This window comes from Rhinolophus sinicus, linkage group LG02 (assembly GCF_036562045.2).
Source record: "Rhinolophus sinicus isolate RSC01 linkage group LG02, ASM3656204v1, whole genome shotgun sequence".
NCBI lineage: Eukaryota > Metazoa > Chordata > Mammalia > Chiroptera > Rhinolophidae > Rhinolophus > Rhinolophus sinicus.
The window spans coordinates 88,793,978-88,817,080 of record NC_133752.1 but is presented as its reverse complement, the minus strand read 5'-3'; the positions used below and the strand labels follow the sequence as shown (position 1 = coordinate 88,817,080).

At 40.1% G+C, this 23,103-nt stretch overlaps 1 protein-coding gene across 1 annotated transcript in view; it reads left to right on the top strand.

The window, feature by feature from the left end:
• The first annotated feature begins 1,420 nt into the window (after positions 1-1,420).
• Positions 1,421-23,103, top strand: part of FAM107B (family with sequence similarity 107 member B) — a 194,834-nt gene continuing 173,151 nt past the window's right edge. Inside the window, exon 1 of the mRNA XM_019738291.2 lies at positions 1,421-1,849. Coding sequence (XP_019593850.2) covers positions 1,436-1,849 — 414 coding nt within the window. The 5' untranslated portion in view covers positions 1,421-1,435. The remainder of the gene's footprint in view (positions 1,850-23,103) is intronic.

Here is a 23,103-nt window from a genome sequence, read left to right as displayed (position 1 = left end):
CATTTGATGCCATATCCACTCTTCTTCAAGCCGTCTCTGACTTTGTGTGTTATGGATATGATTGCCCATTTGAGACATCTTTCCAGAACAGCTGTTATGTCGATAAGATGATTGTCAGGCAGAATAAGACTTGAAGACCAGATAGGGCAGCAGGGATCTTGGGCTTTCACCCAGCTCTCCTCAGCAGCATAACCTTGCTTCTTGAAAATTTGAAAGAATCAGTTTCTGCTTTTGTAAAATGGGGATTAGTGCTGTGATATCTACCACCTGTCTGGGCTTTAGAGCACATCTTGACATTAAATTAAAAGAGAGCAACCTAATAAATTAGAATGGGTAATATACCCTGAAATCTTGACCTAAAAGTCACTATTAATGGTAAAACCATTAGAGTATTATATTTCTCTAACATTCCTAGCAGATGTTTGGCAAAGGAAAAAAAAAATTCAATTTTGAGCAGTCTCAGAATCTGGTTATAATTTATTATCATCATTTTCACCATTCACATAATAAAAGCATAAGATCTACGTTTAAAAAGGGGTTATTTTCTGAAATTAAATAATATATACAGTAGATGGACAGAACACACTTTCACACATACGTAATATTTGTGTTAATTGTTCATGTTGGCTCATTTTTTTGTTTTTGTCTTTTTAGTGCTGTTGAAAATTAATCAAGGACTTAGCATGGGTAGTAAAAAACCAAATTAACAAAGATGCAATTATAGTTAGCAGAAGGGGCGATATGGATTCTGAAGCTCGGAAGCTTGTGTGGGGGAAACATTCAGGAAAAACTCCAGAAATGTCCTTTCTGGAGCTTTCAAACCCAAACTTGGATCTCTCCAGACAAAAGATTCAAGTCGACCTCCTGTTTTAATAATGAAACAGCTGTCAAGGTCGAGGACCCTCTTGAGGGTCTTCACTGGTGATGGGTATCTGGGTGGTGTTTGTTTTGTTTGGGGGAATAAATATTTGAAGGGGGTAACCGAAGAAGGTTATGCTGCTGTTATGATGTTATTGATACACAGGCTGACGCTATTATGGCGGGTGCTATCAGGCTACATTATCTTTATGCCTCCAAGGTAACCTGAAGCAACTGTCTATTGACTTGGCACAACCTTCCCCTGTAGCGTCTGCCCTGCCTGGGGAGTGTAACCCAAGCCAACCACATGCCTCACAGACAGCTTTCTTTAGCCACTGACAGCATCGAGGAAGGAAGAGCGTGAAATCACCTGGGATGAACGCTTCTGAAGGGGGATTAGCAGCTGAGTGACTCTCAGGGAGGGTGGCCTTGCCATCTCCTCATCTACTTAGAGGCAACCACTAAAAAGTCCGTCTCTTCAGGCAAGGAAACAGTTACTATAAGGAAACTGGGGGTGATCTGAACCTTTGGAAATTTTTCCGTCCCCTTTGAACTTTGCCATGTTGCACTTCAGGTCATGTCCACGTGGAAAGCAAGGCTCGCCAGAAGACTGAAATCTCCATCTAGAAGGATGCATCCATTTCCATGCTCAGCTCTGCTCGCCTGTTTTGGGAATTCAAGGGAGAATGCTCCCTTTGATCAGCCCAGCACGGCTGATACTCATTCCACCATCTATGATCAGCCTGTGGCCAAAGTGGGCCGACACCCAAGTCACCCAAGAGGGGAAGAAGGGAAGGCAGAGAAAAGGCGAGATTCCGGCACCCGTTCGGAGAGAAATGGCAGTGCCAATCGGAATTCAAGTAACCACACTGCTGTCCAGCCTGCTAAGACCTCTGAGGATGCGCTTGGGTCCCTAGATGGTGAATTGGATTGTGAAGCAGCTGCTTTTCAGACTTCTATCCCCAGACCATCAATTATTGAAATGCCAATGGTGAGTGACTATTCCGGGTCCTTTATAGACGGAATGGTGTTGGGGGAGAGGTCTGATCATTTGGCGAATGCCTTCAGGGAACAAACTTGTTTAACATTATAAGTGCCTGCGACCTTGAGGGGACTTCTTACTAGTGAGAGAAAGTAAAGCCTTTGAAATTCTCAGAAAGTCAAAGGACGTGGGGGGGGGGGGGGGCTCAGTAGCAATGACCAATATTCACCTTTAACGAACTGCCCAGGGTGCTTCAGAGCCAACCTTGTCTCAGTAAAAGATTAGGAGTAATACAATCTTGGAAAGCATTCTTTTTTTTATTCGTCTGTGAATTTGTTTATATGAAAATCCACACTATGAAAGGTTGCATTATAGAATTGAAGCAATTGCTTCTACTTGAAATGAATCACATGACACCAAAGCAACCTGGGAAAATTTGGAAATGACGATCACTGTATGAAGACCAGTAAAGAAAGGAACTAGCTGATATAACTATTCTTAATATGGGTGCTTCGGTGTTTGTTTTCTGAGATTTAAAGGCAGGAGAAAGAAGTTATTTGAAAAATAGGGCGCTGCTGCTCTTATAAGGCAGCGTCTTGAGTTATTTATCTCACTTGTTTTTCTGGCGTTACTGAATTTTAATTGTTTTATTGTTGAGACAATATTCTGCATGTTCTGATTGGATTGAGCTGCACAATCATTTCAAAATCCTTGGTAGCCCCAATGTGGGGAGGCTGTGTAGAGGCAGGGTTTCTTGAATAGCATTTTGCAAAGATAGCCCCTGCATGTTTTGGGGTTGGATTCCTGGCCAAGTAGCTTAGTACCAGACTTATATAACTGAGAAGTCTTTGGGGACCCATTACTAAGATATTCTGATTTTTAAAACATCATTTTTTTCTATTAAGTTTAACAAATCATTTTTGTTTGACTTGCTGACTTGAATCCAAAAAGCCTCACTAGCAAGGGAAACCGCCACACAGTGAAGGCAGGGTGAAAATATTCTACCAGCTTATATTAAATAATTAAATGGACATAGGATTTCACTAAGCCCTCTGCTATAGCAAGAACTATAATGTTTTGTTTTGTAGCACCACTAAATCAGACTCCAAACAAACAAGCAAATAAAACCCAAAACATTTGTTCAATTTTCAGTTTAGACCCATACCCAGATTAAGATATTTTTAGTAGTACTGTAGTTAGCTGAGTGGATGCCAAGGCCAAATTTATATCTGTTGCATGTTAAAGGAACTAACGTGTACTGTTTTAATGAACTGGAAGACTTCCTGTTGGGTAGAGACTCTGGTAACGCAGGAGCCATCCCACATTGCTAAGTATAGCAGCAACTACAGAGAGTTGACTTGATTTTATCTTTTTGTTTTAGGGGTATATCTAATACAGGGCCTCACGGTAATTATGTGTATTCCAATAACCAATTAAACACAGCGAGCTAACATCCATATTTATTGTCCACTTGATATGATCAAAGCCATGGATAGACGACAGAGGTTAGGCAGGCTTTATGGTGCAACCAGCCCTAATGCAAGGCTGAATATAAATGTCCCAAAGAGAGACACACACATGGTGGTTCAAAGGAGGTCAGAGGGTCCGGAAAGGTAGATTGCAGGGGAGGTGGAATTTGAGATTGGTCTGGAAGGAAGGTTAGGATTTTTAAAAGCAGAGATGAAGGGGAGGACATTGCAATACAAGGAAATTGTATGAACAAAACCCTGGATGTAGGGGAATGTAGCACAGACATAGATACATCAGAATGGCTGAACTGGAGAGATACCTGGAAAGGCAGATTGAGGCCAAAAGGGGAATGTCTTGAATGCTGTAGTGAGAAGTTAATTTCATAGGCAGTGGCAAAGCTTTGAGCAGAGAAACGCCATGCTTGGGACTTCACTCTGGGAAGATAAATAGGTAGAGCCACGTGGGACAGATTAGTTGGGAAGACTGGAGCTGACAGGCCACTGCAATAACCCTAACCTGAGCATAGTTAGAAAAGGAACAGCAGGAAGGTGAGGTGGGAGGGGCAAAGAAGGGACCCCAAGGGGTAGCAAATGCAGTAGTTGACCCTGGGGTCCAAACTAGAGAGGGAGGAGAGACCAAACCGGCAGCGGTGAAATGAAAACACTGCAAAATTAAATGCCAGGGTGTGCGGGAAGAACAGGTCCTGTGGGCATGGTAAATGGGCATCTAATCTAGTTCAAATGTGAGAAACTAACATTTACAGAGTACTTGCTATATATACACCAGCCTTTTCTCTAAGTTCTTTACACGGAGTATCCCATCGTAGCCTGGTCACATAGTCTTATGATTCCCATTTTACAGATGAGGACATAGCCATTTAGAGCGGGTAAGATACCAGCCCAAAGTCACATAGGGAGAAAGATAGGGCCAAACAGAACCCAGTTCTGTTTGATTTCAATGTCTGACCTCTAAATTCTACGTGTTTCTCCTGCTCATTATTATTTGTGTGGTGTTTGAGGATTTACAATCAAATATTTATACGTGATCTCACTTGACATACAATCAAATTTAAATTCTGTGTGTATATATTTACCTATAAATGTATCTATACATATAATAATAGTTTTTACTATCTGCCTTTTATTAATTTGCTGAGCCTTTTTCTATCTTAGTTTCATGGTGTATAACACTATGGAAAGGGACACTTCCCATTTTGCGCCCTGTGACGACAAGGCTTTGTTGATGACAGTGTGGGATTGCTTTGAGAGCTTCTGATTAAAAGTGCCATTGCACTGCCCAGATTTTTCATTCCCTAGTAATTTTGCTGTGACATGTTTCCCCTCATCAGATGATAAATGACCTTCTTTTGTTATAATCTTGCCCGGAGATAAAAATATTTCCCTTTTGGACGCACTGATCCTCACCATTTAAGCTGCCTTGGTGGAGGCAACAAATAAATAATACTTTTCTCTTTGAGTTCCGCCTCAGGACATAACCATAGTGAAGAGATGGGGACGAATGAGTCCCTCTATCCATCTCTAGTTACCTGGTGGTCAGACAGGAGGATGACTCATTTACATTTGAAACAACATCTGGTCTTAGGACGAAAGCTCAAGGTAGGGAAGCCAAGAGAACTAAGTGAAACGGAAAGGTTTCTATGTGTGATTCCATGTGCACACGTCTGTATTTATTAGGTGGGTGCAAAAGTAACTGCGGTTAAAAAGGTTAAAAACTGCAAAAACCACCATTACTTTTGCACCAACCTAATGTAAAGTGATGGCGATTAGTCTTCAGCCTTTTTGTGGTCTTCTCTTCCTGGTCCAGGCCTGAAATCAAGGTGACGACAAGCCCCAGATTGGAATGTGTCATATCTTCTAGCTTCTGATTGTAATTTTTTTCTTTCTTAGTGGTTTTGCAATTGAAGCGTCTTACAATTGGTGGGATTGTAGAGCCAATGAAATACAAAAGTATGCCATTTATTTTTTAGCCAAGAGTTACTGTGTTCTTACTCTGTGCCGGGACAGCTCTAGCCCCTGGGAAACAAAGATGATGAAGACACAGGCTGTGCAATTGCTTCCGTGCTGGTGGAGGAGACAGTTGGGTAAAAAGGCAGTGTTAGGGCAGTAAGAGAAAGCTTACAGGTCAGCACTGGATGCCACAGGAGCACAGGGAAAACGTTCTCATCTTAGCCTTGGGAAGACAGGGGAGGCTGAAATACACGGAGGAGAAAGACGGGTTTCTACTCCATTCTTTTATAATTTCACAGGACCCAACACTGCACCTTCCTAGTTGAATGGTGCTGTGTTTCTCCTCTCTCCTTGCCCCTTACCCATGTTGGCAGTATAAGAAAGGCACACTTCCTACACGAAGCAACTTCAAAGCAACTGGGTTTCAGAAAGTCTGTCCGTAGCAGTTAAGTTTTTATCTCCTTCATACTTCAACAATGCAGCCAGCTTGACACAGGAAGAGAAAGCAATTGTGGTTTGGGAAATCATTCCTGGGTATTTTAACTAAAAGTCAGTTTTACACAAAGAAAAGGAAACAGGCCATCTTGGCATTGACAATTGCACTGCTTTTTGTAACAGGCTGGTTTTGCTACTAGATAGAGAAGTGGTAACCAGAACGTCCCAGAACCCACACGGTGGCCTGGACCAAGCCTCACAGGCTCAGGCAGTCACTGCTTCCTAGGGTCCAAGTTCTAGCCATCAAAAAACACAGTTTCATCCTTTTCTAAAAGACAGTCTCTTGATAGCCATACTTACAGGAGGCTGATGTTTAAATCAGAATGCCCTGTTAGTTGCAAGCCTTGAGGACTAACTGTCAGTGTAGGGGTGACTAAGCCACGTACTTCCTCCAAAGGAAAATTACACATAAAGAGAAACGACAACCAGAAATGTGTTGGAGAGTAGAGACTCAGAGGAAGGGGGAACTAACTACAGTTTTGTTTTGTTTTTATTGCAGTGAAGTATACATACCATAGCATTTACAATTTTAATTATTTGTAAGTGTACAGTTCTGTGGCATTAAGTCTATTTACATTGTTGTGCAACCATCACTACCATCCATCTCTAGAACTTTTTTCATCTTCTCTAACTCAAACTCTGTACCCATTAAACACTAATTTCCCATTCACTCCTCTCTCCATCCCCTGGGAACCACGATTCTGCTTTCTGTCTCTGTGACTTTACTCTAAATACCTCATGTAAATGGAATCACACAGTATTTGTCCTTTTGTGTCTAGCTTATTTCACTGAGCATAATGTCCTCAGGGTTTATCCATGTTGAAACATGTGTCCAAATGTCCTTCCTCTTTAGGGCTGAATAATATTCCATTATATGTATGAGTATATATCACATTTTATTTACACATTCATCTGTGGATGAATGACTGGGTTATTTCCATCTTTTGAGAATTGAGAATAATGGTGTTATGAACATGAGGGTACAAATGTCTCCTCAAGACTCTGTTTTCAATTCTTCTGAGCATATACCCAGAAGTAAAATTGTTGGATCATAAGGTAATTCTATCTTTAATTTTTCAAGGAACTGACATACTGTTTTCTACACTGGTTGTACCACTTTATATTCCCAACAGCAATGTACAAGGCTCCAATTTCTCCACATCTATGCCACTACTTGTTGCTTTCAGGAGTTTTTGTTTGTTTGTTTTGATAATAGCCATCCTAATGGGTATGAAATGGTATCTCACTGTGATTTTGATTTGCATGTGTCTACTGATGAGTGATGTTGGGCATCTTTCCATGTGCTTACTGGTCATTTGTGATCTTTGGAGAAATGTCTACTCAAGACCTTTGCCTATTTTTTATTTTTATTTTTTGTTGTTGTTGTTGAATTATAGTTCTTTATGTATTCTGGATATGAATCCCTTGTCACATATATGATTTGCAAATATTTTCTCCCATTCCGTGGATTTCCTTTTCAGTCTGTTGAAAGTGTCCTTTGATGAACAAAATTTTTAATTTTGACAAAGTCCAATTTATCTGTTTTTTTCTTTTGTTGCCTATCCTCCTGGAGTCACATCTAATAAATCATTGCCAAATTTAATATCATGAAGACTTTTCTCTATGTATCCTTATAAGAGTTTTATAGTTTTAGCTCTTACATTTAGGTCTTTGGTCCATTTTGAGTTAGTTTTTGTATATGGTGTAAAGTAAGCCTTCAAATGCATTCATCTACATGTGGATAGCCAAATTTCCCAACACCACTTATTGAAAAGACTGTCCTTTCTCCATTGAATAATCTTGGCACCTTGTGAAAAATCATTTGACCATATATGTGAGGATTTATTTCTGGGCCCTCTATTCTATTCCATTGGTCTATATGTCTGTCTTTATGACAGTACCACACTGTTTTGATTACCGTAGTTTTGTAGTAGGTTTTGAAATCAGTAAGTGTGAGACTTCCAACTTTATTCTTCTTTTTCAAGGTTATTTTGGCCATTTGGGGTCCCTTGAAACTCCACATAAATTTTAAGATGGATATTTCTATTTCTGGAAAAAAACATCATAGGGATTTTGACAGGGATTGCACTGAAACTATAGATCACTTTGGGTAGCATTGACATCTTAACACTTCAGTCTTCTAATCCATGAACATGGTCTGTCTTCCCATTTATTTGTGTCTAAATTCTTTCAGCATTGTTTTGTAATTTTCAGTATACATGTCTTTCACCTCTTAGGTTAGGATGATCTGTAAGTATTTTATTCTTTTGATGCTACTGTAAATGATATTTTCTTAATTTCCTTTTCAGATTGTTCATTGTTGGTGCATAGAAATGCAATTGATTTTTCTGCATAGGCTTTGTAGCTTGCAGTTTTGCTAAATTTGTTTATTAGTTCTAATAGTTTTTGTGTGTGTGCTTGTGGAATCTTTATGGTTTATACATGTAAGATCATATCATCTGTGAACAGAGAATTTTATTTCTTCCTTTCTAATTTGGATGGCTTTTATTTCTTTTCTTGTCTAATAGCTCTGGCTGGAATTTTTCAATACTATGCAACAACACTGTGTTGAATAGAAGTGGCAAAAGTGAATATCCGTGGTTCTTGATCTTAGAGGATAAGTTTCAGTCTTTCACCATTGAGTATGATGCTTCCTTTGAGAATGATGTGGGTTTTTCATATATGGCCTTTATTGTGTTTAAGTAGTTTCCTTCTATTCCTAGTTTGTTGAGTATTTTTATCATTAAAGCATATTAAATTTTGTAAATAGGTTTTCTGCATCAATGATATGATCAGATGTTTTTTTCCCTTCATGCTGTTAATGTGGTGTGTTATATTGAATGCTTTTCTTTTTTTCTATGGTGAACAATCCTTGCATTTCAGGTGTAAATCCCACTTGTTCCTTTTAGTATATGGTGTAATTCTGTTTGCTAATATTTTATTGAAGATTTTTTGCATCAATCGTCATCAGGGATACTGGTCTCTGGTTATCTTGTAGTATCTTTGTCTGACTTGGTTATCAGGGTAATGCTGGCCTCGTAGAATGAGTTAGAAAGCGGTCCCTCCTGTTCAACTGTTTGGAAGAGTTTGAGAAGGATCAGTCTAGCGTGTCTGGTAGGATTCATCAGTGAAGCCATCTGGTGCAAGGCTTTGCTTTGTTGGGAAGTTTTGGTTACTGTTTCAACCTCCTTACTAGCTTTGTAGGTCTATTCAAATTTTCTTTCTTCATGATTCAGTCTAAATGAAGTGGAGCTACTTTGATAGCATCCCCGAAGTAGAGCAATTACAATGTGATTACCACTTTTTGAGCACTATTAATAGCCTAGGCATGGTGCTAAGTGCTTCACATGGATTAGCTCATTTGATCCTTCTAATACTTTTAATGTTCGTTCCTGATAATCCCAATCAATCCTCTGCCCAAAACCCTTCAATGGCTCCCCAAGTCCCTCAAGAGTAAAAGTTAAGTCTCCAAAGTGGCTCACATGTCCTATACAAAGTATCCCCCATCACCTCTCTGAACTCACCTCCTACTATTATTAACTTATGGGGAAACTAGGACTCAGGAGAATTAAGCATATAATACATTTCCACTCTAAGTGTAACCCTTCCACAGACTGAGAAGCTCAAATCAACACGTCAAAGCATGACTTCCTTGGGCAGTGCAGAACTCACGATACCAATAACTAAATAGCTGCTCGTTCTTCTCTCCTTGTCTAGGCTCCATGCCTATCTTTCCTCTTTTCTTGGCAGAGTCTTTGTTAAAACCTGGGGTAGCTTAATTAATTGGGTTTCAGCTTCCTTGGTCAGAATCAGATTCCAGCCACATTCTCTTGAAGATACATCAAGGCTGTGTTTTAATTGGAATTTAGTGTTGGACTCCTGGATGCCTGTTCCCAGAAAAACTTTTGGAGGTGTTTACTTCTCTCTATAGGCAGCTTCTCATACAACAAATTGATGTTTATTTTCAGTGTCTTATGTTGTCCTGAAGTCAAGCCTTGGGAGTAGAGAGAGAAGTGCTGCTTAGAAGCATATTGCAAACTTGTGTGTAAACGTCTGTCACCCCTCATCCCGCCCTAACCTTACATCCTCCTTAGTTAAGCATTATTGCGGGCAACTCTGTTGGGCTGCATTTCCACTGTCTAGTGCAAAGCAGTTTTCCTGCATTTCTTTAGAATAAAATCTTCCCTTCCTTTCTCTATGGGCCCTATTAGAAGAGAACAGAACTCTGGGCTACCTATAAAAGCAAATACTCTATTAAGGAAGCTCTCTGCTAGACAGATAATTTGACATAACATTTTTAAATAGAAAGCAACTTATAGATCTATGCAATCAAATGTTAGTCTTATAGTTCTTTCTCACGTTTCTGAGAAAAAATATAAAAATCATGAACTGTCCCAGCCCTAGACAAGGAGGATATCTTAATGAACTGGTGGGAATCTCGTCTCATTCCTTTTAAGCCATGATCATTTCTTATGCTAGGTTTTTACTTTCAAAAGATGTTAAATATGTGATAGTGCACGACATACCCACTGAACTCTGACAGGAATTTTCCAATCCAGATATTCAGTTGCATCCCAACTGGAAAAGAGAGAGACAGCTTCTTGGCTTCCCCTAGAATGAAATAAAACAAACAGTCCTCATCAAACCATGAAAATCTGCATTGTACTGCTTTGACTATTGGAGACCATCCACAAAAGACTACAGAGAATGGCAAAAATGCAAAATTTTCAGACAATTTAGAGCTAAGGGGCACATATATTCCAAAGTAAGAAACGAAAGTTGATTGTATAATTTCATCAAATTTTCCAAGTGCGGTTTCATCATTTTCAAGTGCGGTTACTCCTGCATTTACAATTCAGATAAGAATGATAAGTATTTTCTAAGAAGGTGCTCATACATTGGAAGGAGAAATGTATAAAAGGAAGCGGTCGGCCTATTTTTGATCAGCCCCTATTTCTAGCTCATCGGAGAGAATCTGACCATCTGCCCATGACTGAGTCGATCCTCTGCCCTCATTTTCATAGGTGACTAAGGAAAGAACAGGGTTTATTTGGCACATAGGCAATGGCCTGGAGTGTCTAACCAAAGAACCACTAAGGACATGCCAATTCACTGACAAGACCCATTTCCCCCAAATATCTGCATCTGTGAAATTGGAATTTCCAGCCTCTTGATTACATAGCATGCAGTTTTACGCCAGTTAAAAAGCAAACACCAGTATTCCATTCGCTGGGCGTGCTGGAAACTTTAAAATTTCCTATTCTCTAGTAACCACAAGAGCCAGTTGAATGAACGTGCGATATCACTATCAATCATGGGAAGTTAGAGGTTTTTGGGGTTTTTTCCAGCTAAGGACATGTGTTAACCTGATCTGAACAGCCACAGGTTTTTTTCATTCACGTTTTTTCCTTTCCAAAGAAAATAGAACTTATCAAGTTAACATCTTTTCCAGTATAAAGTCAATGGACTTGGTTTTGTAATTCCACACCAGAGGAGGTGAGAGTTTGGAAATTTGAGGCAATTAGAGGAAGGGGGACTCGCCATGCAGAGCACAGTAGCTACCATGGGAAGTATTTTTTTTGATATCAGAGGGGTTGTTCATTATGAATTTGTACGAATTGGACAAGCTGTGGGAAGCTGGTTTGTGGGTGTCCCACGTTCAGTTAAAAGTAAAGTGACACCTCAGCTAACTATTAGGACCTAAACACGTAGGCATGATTTGGTTGTCAATTGCAAAAAAGAAACTTACCCTCAAATGGGTAACCTTCATGAGGAAAGTCAGTTTCTGTAACTTAAAACATCAAACCTCAAAAAGATGTCTCATGTTATTTATTACTAATAGTAATTAATGTACTACAACTTGCAAATAATAAACTGACTTTAAATTTATTTTTTATATAAAACATTGCATAGTTTTATGAAAGATTCAATGTGATATATGCACACTTGTAATTAGCGCTAATTCAAAGTTATCTCTTTAAAAAAAAAAATCACTCATATGTGGTCAAGTAATCTTTGCCAAACGCACCAAGAATATACAATGGGGAAAAGATAGTCTCTTCAATAGTGTTGGGAAAACTGGAAATTGGACCCTTATAACATACACGAAAGTCAACTCAAAGTGGATTAAAGACAAATGTAAGACCCGAAAACCTTAAATCTCCTATGAGAAAATATAGGGGAAAAGCTCCTTGATATTAAGTCTTGGCAATGAGTTTTTGGATTTGACATCAAAAGCACAGGCAACAAAAGCAAAAATAAACAAGTGGGACTATGTAAGTCTAAAAATCTTCTGCATAGTAAAAAAACAACAACAATCAACAAAATTAAAAGGAAACCTACATGTTAGAAGAAAATATCTGCAAAGCATGTATCAAGTAAGAGGCTAATATCTAAAATATGTAAGGAACTCATAAAACTCAATGGCATAAAAACAAATAAGCCAATTAAAATATGGACAAAAGTTCTGTATAGGTATTTCTCCAAAGAAGACATATAAATAGTCAATAAATGTAGGAAAAGATGTCAATATTACCAATCATGAAAGAAAAGTAAATCACAGCCACAATGAGCTATCACTTCACACCCGTTAAGATGGCTATTATAAAAATAAAAAAAAGATGGCTATTATCAAAAAGCCAAAAGATATCAAAAAGGCAAGGATGTGGAGGAAAAGGAACCCTCATACACTGCTGGTGGGAATGTAAATTGGTACAGCCACTATGGAAAACAGTATGGTGGTTTCTCAAAAAATTAAAAATAGAACTACCATATGATCCAGTAATCTCACTTCTGGATATACAAGTTTTGACAATTAAGTTCGCGAACTTGTTGCAACGCTGTTCCTAACCTTTTTTGATATCTGAGGGGTTGTTCATTATGAATTTATACTAATTGGACAAACAGTTAACCAAGTTTACTATTATATTTTGAAGTGCTGAAAAGGCTACGTGAAAAAGTTAAATGACCTGAGCTTTTGCCAACAATTCATGGCTCTTGCATCACGACAATGCACCAGCTCCCAAGGCACTGTCTGTGAGGGAGTTTTTAGCCAGTAAACAAATAACTATATTGGAACCCCCCTCCCTACTCACCTGATCTGGCCCCCAATGACTTCTTTCTTTACCTGAAAATAAAGGAAATATTGAAAGGAAGACACATTTATGACATTCAGGACATCAAGGGTAATACAACAACAGAAAAAGAGTTCCAAAATTGCTTTGAAGGGTGGACGAGGCGCTGGCGTCAGTGCATAGTTTCCCAAGGGGAGTACTTTGAAGGAGACCGTAATGATATTCAGCAATGAGGTATGTAGCACTTTTTCTAGGATGAGTTCACGAACTTAATTGTTAGACCTCGTATAGCCAAAGGAAATAAAATCACTACCTGGAAGAAATATTTGTACTTTCACGTTCACCTTGGCATTCTTCACAGTAGCCAAGACATGGAAACAACCTAAGTCCTAAGTGTCTGTCGACAGATGAATGGATAAAGAAAAGTGATACACACACACACACACACACACACACACACACAAAATGGAATATGGAATATTATTCAGCCTTAAAAAGGAAGTACATCCATCTTTGTCATTTGTGACAACATGGATAAACCTGTAGGACATTATGCTGAGTGAAATAAGTGAGACACAGAAAGACAAATACCACATGATCTCACTTTTATGTGGAATCTAAAGAAGTTGAACTCATAGTAACAGAGTGGTGGCTGCCAGGAGCTGGGGTTGGTGGGGGAAATGGGGACATGCTGGTGAAGGGTACAAAACTTCTGTTATAAAGATGAATACGTCCTGGAGACCTAATGTACAGTGTGGTGACTACAGTTAATAACAACATGCTGTGTAGTTGGCTAGGAGGGTGGGTCTCAAGTGTCCTAACCCCCGATCCCCACCCCCCCCATACACACAGAGGTAACTATGTGAGAGGATGGATATGTTAATTAGTGAATTGTAGTCATCACTTCACAAGGTGTACATATATCAAAACATTACGTTGTACACCTGAAACATGCAATTTTTATGTGTTACTCATTCCCCAATAAAGCTGGAAAAAATGTCACTCTCGCTCGTCTGCTCTCTGGTGTACTCACTCAAGGGGGAAAGAAGGGAGACATGAAGCTAGGCGGGGCTGGCCACGTTCCTCACTGAGGGCTGGGGGTGAAGAAATCATGCATCCAGAGGCCAAATATAGGGTGAGATCCTGTCTGAGGAAGCTCTTGAGTGGAGCACCAATGATATCCCCTTAAGCACTAATTCCAAGAGAATACTTCATTTTGCAAAGGCAAGAATGCTGGTCAGTCATATACGTGAATACCATTCATTTCACAAGTGAAAAATGAGTTCCAAAATCTCTTGCGCTTATCAGTGAGTCCTCTGGTTCAGATCCAGTTAACCTCTTTTGAAACGCTTGCGGTGGCCACCTCTGAATGCAAACTCCGGACTAGGGTCCTTCAAATACTAACTAACCACCTCTGAGCATTGACTCCAAAATGTTCTTTGCTCTCAAGAAGCAACACAAGGAAAAAACGTGCTTCAGTTTTGCCTTTGGACATTGTTGGCTGAGATGGGAGGCTTGGCCTCTCTGCAGCCATCCTGTGAGTGTGAGGACAAGCCTGGAAATAAAAGTAGACAATTGAGAGATGGCAGAGCAGGCAGGCAAGAAAGCACCCGGGTCCGTGAGGATGCCATGGAACCCCTTCAAATGCACCAATTGTCCTTAGGTCCAAAGTGTTTAACTGCAGTATTTAAAAATAGGTACAAACTGTTTTAACAAGGGTGACCCAGTCCCAATTACCCGGGGAAATTTCCAGGTGGCATTACAGCCATTTCAAATTCAGTGTGTTCAGAAATGAACTATCTTTCCCACTAAACCTGCCCCATGTATCACTTAGGATACTTCTAGCTGCAAGAAACAGAAAACCTCACTTAAATTTAAGTAATATGGAAATGGATTATCTTACTTAAAAACAAGCCCTGAGGTAGGGCAGCTTTAGGATTGATGGGTTCAGCAGTTCAATGAAGCCATCGAGTATATAGATTCTTCCATGTTTGCTCAGCCATCCATTACATTGGCTCCATCCTACGAGTGGTGTCCTCTGTGGTTGTGAAACAGCTACCAGCAGCAGCTGGGCCACATGCTTCCTTCCTCCCCCACTAGCAGTGCACTTTGGACAATCCCTTCTCTGCCACCCTTTTCTCAAACCACCTCCAACACCCATTCCACCAGGCTGGTGCCCTCTCCTGGGCTTCCCTGGTACTTGGTGTTTCCCTCAATTAAAGCACTTGGTGAACCGCACCCATTTATGTGTCTGAATCTCCACAAGACTGTGAGGACCTTGAGGGCAGAGGTTGTATGTGTTTTTCTTTTTATCTATTACAGGTAGAATAATGCATGGCACATACAGGACACTTAATAAATGCTTATTAAAGAAAGGATGAATCAATAAAATCAAAATCAGGGGAGATGTTTGTGGTACATGAGCCAATAACAAAATCAGGGGAGACGTTTGTGGTACATGAGCCTTCTTTTCACACATTCTTATCACTTAATCTTTGTTTAGTGTGGCCAATATCTTTGTGTTCTACTCATTATTTTGGAAATGGATGGAAATAATTTCAGACCACACCAGGGCGTAGGGGCCAAGATAACTTTTCCCCTTGAAGGATAAACTGTTTATCACTCAGGTTTGACACAAAAGACCCAGAAAAATTTATTTTGAAGTGAACTCAGCCAGAGGAAGTAGTTCCCACTCCACTGTCCTTCTACTCCATTTTCTGGCCCTTTTAGTGATTTCCCACATGGCAAGGATCTAACCTCTTTACGCTTCTGTTTTTCTATTTGCAAAATGAGGATAATGGGAGCATTTATGATTCTAGTACTGTATTGGAAAAAAATGACTACACAGAATGTTAAGCATTACAGGAGAAAATATAAACTATTAATAACAGAGATGATGACACCATTAAAATGGGAGAAGAAAACAAAGAGATACATTTGCCTCATTATTCTGTGATTTAATAACATGTGGAAAAGTATATGGATACTACTGTCCACCTTAATAGGATACCAAGCTGCATTAAAGACACTGCCAAGAATGGTTTAAATTTTGTTCCCCCACAATTCTGCCTTCACAATGCTTTAGCTTGATTTTTTTTTTTTTTTTTTTTACTGATTTGCAGAGAACTCAATACCTAAAAGATGTTGTTAATCTGATTTTAGTGTGAAGCATGTGAGTTTGCACTGAATGGCTTACTTTCTAAATCTGAGATAAAAGCCAATGACTTACGTGTTTCCCCGAAAGTAAGTCCTAACCGGAAAAGAAGCCCTAACATGATTTTTCAGGATGACATCCCCTGAACATAAACCCTAATGTGTCTTTTGGAGCAAATCTTAATATAAGACCCGGTCTTATTTTTGGGGAAGCACGGTACATATTGTTAAGTTAGGGGGGTGTCAAAGGGGAAAACAGTAATTGAACTTAATGAGGAACCAATAATTTCAAATCAAATGTCCAGGAGGTTATTTCTTCGGTGCTTTCAGTAATTAACGTGAAGGCTGACTTTGAAGTTTTAAAGTCTTCATTCAGGCCTGAGTTCAGCCAACTTTAACGGGGGCCTAAAAGGTGCTGAGTTGGGTACTAGGCCTCCCATGAAGAACAAAGCACAATTTTGCCTTTGAGTTGCTTGACGTTAACACAGGAGTCAGGCAAATACACATCTGCAAGATGAGGTACCAAATGCCAAAATAGCATGAACACTTATCTCGTTTCTACGGCTTAGTGTTAAAAACATTTGTACAAGTATACACATTTTTTTCTTTCCCATCCAATGAAATTTTCATAAGCCCGAATTTGATCATACATCAGTTTCTCATAATCACAACCTCAAAATTTTCCCATTTTGCTTTCTTCTGTTGTAACTCCCCATCTCCATGCTGGCCTATATCATTCTTGACTCCTTTTCTCCTGACTTCATACTTAAGCTTCAGCATTTCTGCTGTCACAGAGTCTCTATCTCCACAAAGTCTCTACCTTCATTCATTCATTCATTCATTCATTCATTCATTCACCTTTCAACTGTTGTTTCAGGGACTCTGTCAGTTCTGCACAAAACAAAGCAATAGACTTATTTCCTTCCCTTAAGGTTGCCATCTGTCCAACAGAAACATCCGTAAGGGTACGGGTGTCATGACAGAAGTATGGCGTACTAAGAAGAGGGGCAGTGAATTAATGCTGCACAAGAGCAGGGGCTCAAAGCTGAGAAGGTGTTCACCAGGTGAGCAGGGCAGAGAAAGGCATTTTTGGCAGCTCGTGGCTGAGAACCTGACTCCATTTGGCTTATTTGAGAAGGGCATGTCTTAATCTCACATAACTACAAGTCCAGAGGTTGGCTGCCTGCAGAGCTGCTGAAAGAAGCAGAGTGACAGAATCATGGCAAGATAGAGTGCTCTGGTAGTCCCTGCAGGCTCTCAGGCAGACCCTCTCATGTCACAAGCCCATTTGGGCCCCCAGAGCATATTAATCTCTCTCAGAATAGATGACTCGATTTTTTTTTTCAATGGAACTTTTATTAAGAAGGTAAGGGAAATGAAACAAATATAGAAAGTGTTGAAAAGAATGTTTACAGAGCATAGATTTTCTTTATAAATCCATTTGCTGGCACTGCTTTACTTCCGAGAATACACGTCAGCAGCCCCAGCGGCCCAGCCCAGATGCTTTACTTCAGATAAAAGTTTTGTGTTACTTGAATCCTCAGGGAGCAGCCCACTAGCACGTCCTGCAGATGGGGACCCCGGCCGGGCATCTAGGGCAAGCTGGCCTCACTCCTCTCCTACCCGCTGCAGACATTCTCAAAGAGGTGCCAGCACTAACCTAGCTCCTAAATGACTCCTTGACCTCAGGTCTTGGAAACCAGATATTCTTTAACCAGGCTACATGTGCAAGAGGTCTTCACTAGTCAGACAATATTACGGCCAGTTCTTCACTTTAGAGAGGACTTCTGTACTTCTCAAGCTTTTGTGTGGCACCATCCATCCTGTGTGACCCTCTGAATTATATCCATTGCTTCCAGAAGCCAAAAGTGAAACCCCTCGTTCTGAGTTCCAGAAGCTCCCTGTGAAATGACCTGCTAGGTTTTTTATTCCTGTCTGAGGGACAGCTTCTAATACGTGGCTCATCTGCAGGGCACGAATGGTTGACAAGTCCTAAGCCAAGGCTGACAGCTCTCCCCAGCCTGGCATTAGCACTGTCGTCATTTGGATGACGGAGGTGCTCACTGAGAAGTCATCTTTCAGAAATTAATTGCTAAGTTTCACAGCAACAGGGCAGTTATACACACACAGTATCCAGACTGAACACAATTCCCATCTGTTCACTCCTTTATGCTACAAATATTTATTAAGAACAGAAAATGTGACCAGGTACTGTCCTAGGAGCTGGATATCCATCCAGTTGTGAAAACAGCAGTCATTGTGGGGCTTCTAGCCTGCCGAAGGAGGTAGACAATAAATAAGATAAATTAGTACGTTAAACAGTATGTTATAGATAGTAATAACTGCAGGAGAAAAATTTAAGGCAAAGGAAAGGATATAAAATGTTGGGGGTGCATTAAGAAACTGTGGTACATTTATACAATGGAGTATTACTCGGCTATAAAGAAGAAAGAAATCTTACCATTTGCAACGATATGGATGGACCTAGAGAACATTACGCTAAGTGAAATAAGTCAGAGAAAGACAAATAACATATGATCTCATGTACGTGTAGAATCTAAAGAACTGAACAAATGAGCAAAGTAAACAGAAATAGTCTCAGAGCTATAGAGGCAAAACTGATGGTTGCTAGAAGGGAGGGGGTGGGGATGAGGAAGAGGGGAAGGGATTAGACAGCATTGCCACGGGGATATGAAAGACAGTTTAGGGAATATGATCAATAATGTTGTAAAGGTTTTGTAGGGCGTCAGATGGACACTTGTCTTATTAGGGAGACCACTTCAGGGACGGTGTAGATGCCTGACCACTGCACTGTACACCTGAGGCTGAAGTTGAACAGTATTTTGTGTCAACTATAATTTAATATATACAGTCATGGGATATAGAGTATAGCATAGGGAATAGACTCAATGGAATAGTAATAGTTATATATACAAGATGTCAGAGGGGCAATAGATTGGGGGGGTTATCACTTTGTGGGGGTGCAATGTCTAACTATTGCATTGTTTTGTACACCTGAAACTAATAAAAAAAGAAAAGGTTGGGGGTGCAGAAATTCTGGACAGGGTGGTTAGAAATGATCTGTCTTCTACTTTGGGTTGATGGCTATCTTAGTCTGTTCAGGGGGCTATAACAAAATACCAGAGACTGGGTGGCTCAGAAACAACAGATATTGATTTTTCACAGTTCTGATGGCTGGAAGTCTGATCAGGGTAACAGCATGGTCTGATGACGGCCATCTTCCAGGTCTCTGTTCTCATTGTATCCAGGGGGAGGGGTTTCTCTGGGGTCCCTTTATAAGGCCACTAAGCCCACTCATGAGGGCTTCACCCTCATGACCTAATTACCTCCCAAAGGCCCCACCTCCAAATACCATCACACGAGATGAGGTTCCAACATATAAATTTTTAGGGTGGGGAGACACAAACATTCAGTCTATTGCAATTCCCATCTGTGTTTGTTGCTATTCTTATTGTTCACACTATTAACGGATGAATAGTTCTATCCCATTCTCTATCCCAGTTGTTCTCAACTGTGGCTGCATTGAGAATTGTTTGGGGAGTTTTTAAAAATCACTAACACTAGTGCTGATATGAGACTCTGAGAAATTTGTATTTAATTGATCAGAGCTGGCATTATTGCACCAGTATTTAAAAAGGTCTCCTTGGTAATTCTAATGTGCAACCGAGTTTGAAAACGACTGCTCTACCTCAGGGGACTGAAGCATTTGTGAGAACCAGACTCTAAGAACTGGTTGATAGAGAGCACGTCTGTGAAGTAGGCGATGAAAAAAACCAATCAACATCATGCAACAGCTTCTTTAAATTCTTTTGCCCTCAAAATGTTCCAAGGATCCTTAAGGAAAACTGCCCATTACCAGGTGTGAAGGATCCCTGGTAATTTCTCTGTAAAGTGAATGGCAGAACAAAGTAAGAAGGGAAAAGGACGTATCTGTGATGTATTGTTTTCAAATGACTCTTTCACCCTCAGTAAGTCATGCCTTGTCAAATCTCCTTTGAAACTTAAAACAAAAATTGCCCTACCTATCAGCACTTTATGCAGACTTATTCCACCTGCCCCCTCCCCCACACACTGCCCGGCAAGTATAATCAATGACATCCTTCAAATTAGGCTCAAAAGCATAGTCATATCCTTGGTGACTAATTGGAAATCTTTCAAAATTTAACTTCAAGTTCCACAACCAGCCTCTTTAAGAAAGAAAGAACCAGGAGTGACACAGCAGAAAAGCAGAAAGGATCTGGGACCCCAGAGATGTTATTGAACCATCCTTGTAATAAACGTGCCTTTGGAGATAATAGATTCCATTTTGTCTAAGCCAATTAATCGTGAGAGTAATTTTCAGCTAAAAGCATTCCATCTAATACAGGAGGACTTACCATCTCCATTTTGTAGACTAAACTGTGGATGAATTGGGTTAAATAATTAGCTAAAGTCACATAAAATTTTGTTTTAATACAAAGTAAACTTACTCCTTTACTAGTGGTATGTACGTATCTTCTTTACGAAATTTTCTTTGACAATATTGGCTTCTGATGATCCTCTTTCTATTTAAAACCCAATAGTAGGCAGCGCCTGCACCATAGCTCCTAGCGTGCAATTATACACTGGGTCATAGTATTCTCTAATTGCTTCTCAAATGTTTACCTTTGTCCCCCAACTAAAAATAAACTCTTTGAAGGCAGGTCCATAGCTTCTCTGGCATAGCACAGTGTGGGGTACACAACAAATGCTTCATACAGACCAGAGAAAGTGATTGACAAATGCCCGAGTCTGGACTGTACTGACACATTAATAATTTCATTTGATGGGGATAAGTAATTTAAAACTCTCTGCAGAGTCCTCTTCTCCTTGTAAGGGAGGCTGCCAAAAAGTCATACTTTATGTGCTTAGTAATAAAATTATATATAATAACAAAAAAAAGGAAAAGGAAGCAGGAGCCAGATGGTTTTGTGAAGAGAAGAAAGAAGGGAATGGAGGAGGGCTTTATCTGTCCTATGGAACTAGTTCCAGCCCCATTATTTCCATGAGAGAGCACGTTGTTTTCCCTTTATCTGTGGACGTTATCAGTAAAAGACCCTGCCTGCTTTAACAAATCTTCACCGGTACAATCTTTTCTTTGGTTGCTGAAGACTTTTATTCCCATGGTTTTCACTGCATGCTATAGCATCTTAGATGTCTTATTCACACATTACCACTTCTCTGTAGAAGTCACTAGGCAGTGGTTTCTTAGATCCCAAGGATTTCCCTCTCCATTTCTTGATCTTCATCAGGGAATTCTGGATTTGCCCTACCTGGCTCATTGAATTAGTACATCAGACTTCTCCAGAGAAACAGAACCAGTGTGTGTGTGTGTGTGTGTGTGTGTGTGTGTGTGTGTGTGTGTGTCTATATCTCTATAAACTCAATAACATCTATCTATCTATCTATCTATCTATCTATCTATCTATCTATCTATCTATCAATCATCTATCATCTACCTATCGAGATATTTTAAGGAATTGGCTCACAAAGTTATAGGGCCCTGCAAGGCTGAAATCCACAGGCCAGGCCAGCAGGTAAAACCTCAGGCAGAATGTGCTGTAGTCTTGAGGCAGAATGACTCTTTCTTTGGGAAACCTTGGTCTTTGCTTGTAAGGCCTTTAATCGATTGGACGAAGCCTGTTCACATTATCAAGGGTATCTTTACTGAAAGTCATCTGATTATAGATGTTAACTGCATCTACAAAACACCTTTGCAGCAACACCTAGATTAGTGTTTGATTAGAGGCCTGGGTACCACAGCCTAGCCAAGTTGACACATAAGACTATCGCAGAGTGTGATGAAGAGAAAAGCATCATGGATTTTGGAGTCAGAAGACCTGGGCTCTATTTCCAATTCTCCCACCACCTTGCTAGCTCACAAACTTTCAGAGCGTGACTTTACTCTTCTGGAAATTTGGGGATGGGGCATAGACAAGAAGGATCTAAGGCAGTGATGTCCATTCAGCTCTGCAATTCTCAGGACCTTCTGAGATCATTCAGTGTCCTGAATGTCTCCCCCTCATCTTACAAGTATACCTGCTCCTTGGTTATGGGTTTTGTGCTTGTTACCACAACAGATCTGCAGTGAGTGAAAACGTGTTCTCTGGGGAAGAATGGATGCCCTAGGGAAAAAGGGATTGACGCAGTGATTTCTGGAGAGAGCAGTTATAATGGAATTGATTGGAAGGATTTAGGTTGAGGGTGACGGTGTAACACTGTGACTCCAGAGCCTTTGCTTTGGGGATCTCTGAGTTTCTTTTATTCCAGTGCTGGTAACTTTACGCTCCTGGAAGCAACTCTGGCCTATTGCCTGGTATGACTTGTTCTAGCTCAAAAGAGATTTTTCTAGGCCCACTGAATCATTTTAAGCAGAATTTAGACCATATTTGTTTAAATGCTCCTTAGAATTGTCAAGTCACCAAACCTATACATTTGCTGACTGACTTGGTTCAAAGAGTTGGTTTCCAGGTTTCTAGTCTTCTAAAATATGCTTTCCCCTGACAGTGAAAACGTTGGCAGACAAACTGTCATAAATCTTTACTCACGTCCTGGCCCTGGCAAGCAGAGGTAACTTCAGCCCTGTGTACTCACAACTTCTAGATCTTAGGAATCTAATCCAGGCTTTGGTGTTAAGAAGCACCTTTTGTTTTTCCCAGACCTGTATTTCATCTTTGAATGACTGTAAAAGGAAAGAAGTTCATAATTTTCAGTATATAATGGATTTCTATAAGAAAAATGAAATGATCCATATGGTTGCACACACACAGATGTGTTGTACCTGACAAGGTACATTTGCATCTCAGTGGAACAAACCCCCACTCAACAACTGAGGAAAGTATAGCTTTTGTTATTGAAAAGTCCAGAGTCAGGGAAGGCTTTGCAGTGGCTTCATACAATGGCTCAAAGAAGGCACCAAAGACCAGCTCTTTCCAGGTTGCTTCTCTGCTTTTCACAGTGTCACTTTCTTTGTCTCTCTCTCTCTCTTTTTTTAAAAGGCTGGTTCCCTTCAGAGTCACTATGTGGCTGCCAGTACTTCTTAGGGCTTTCACATCCTTGATCAGCT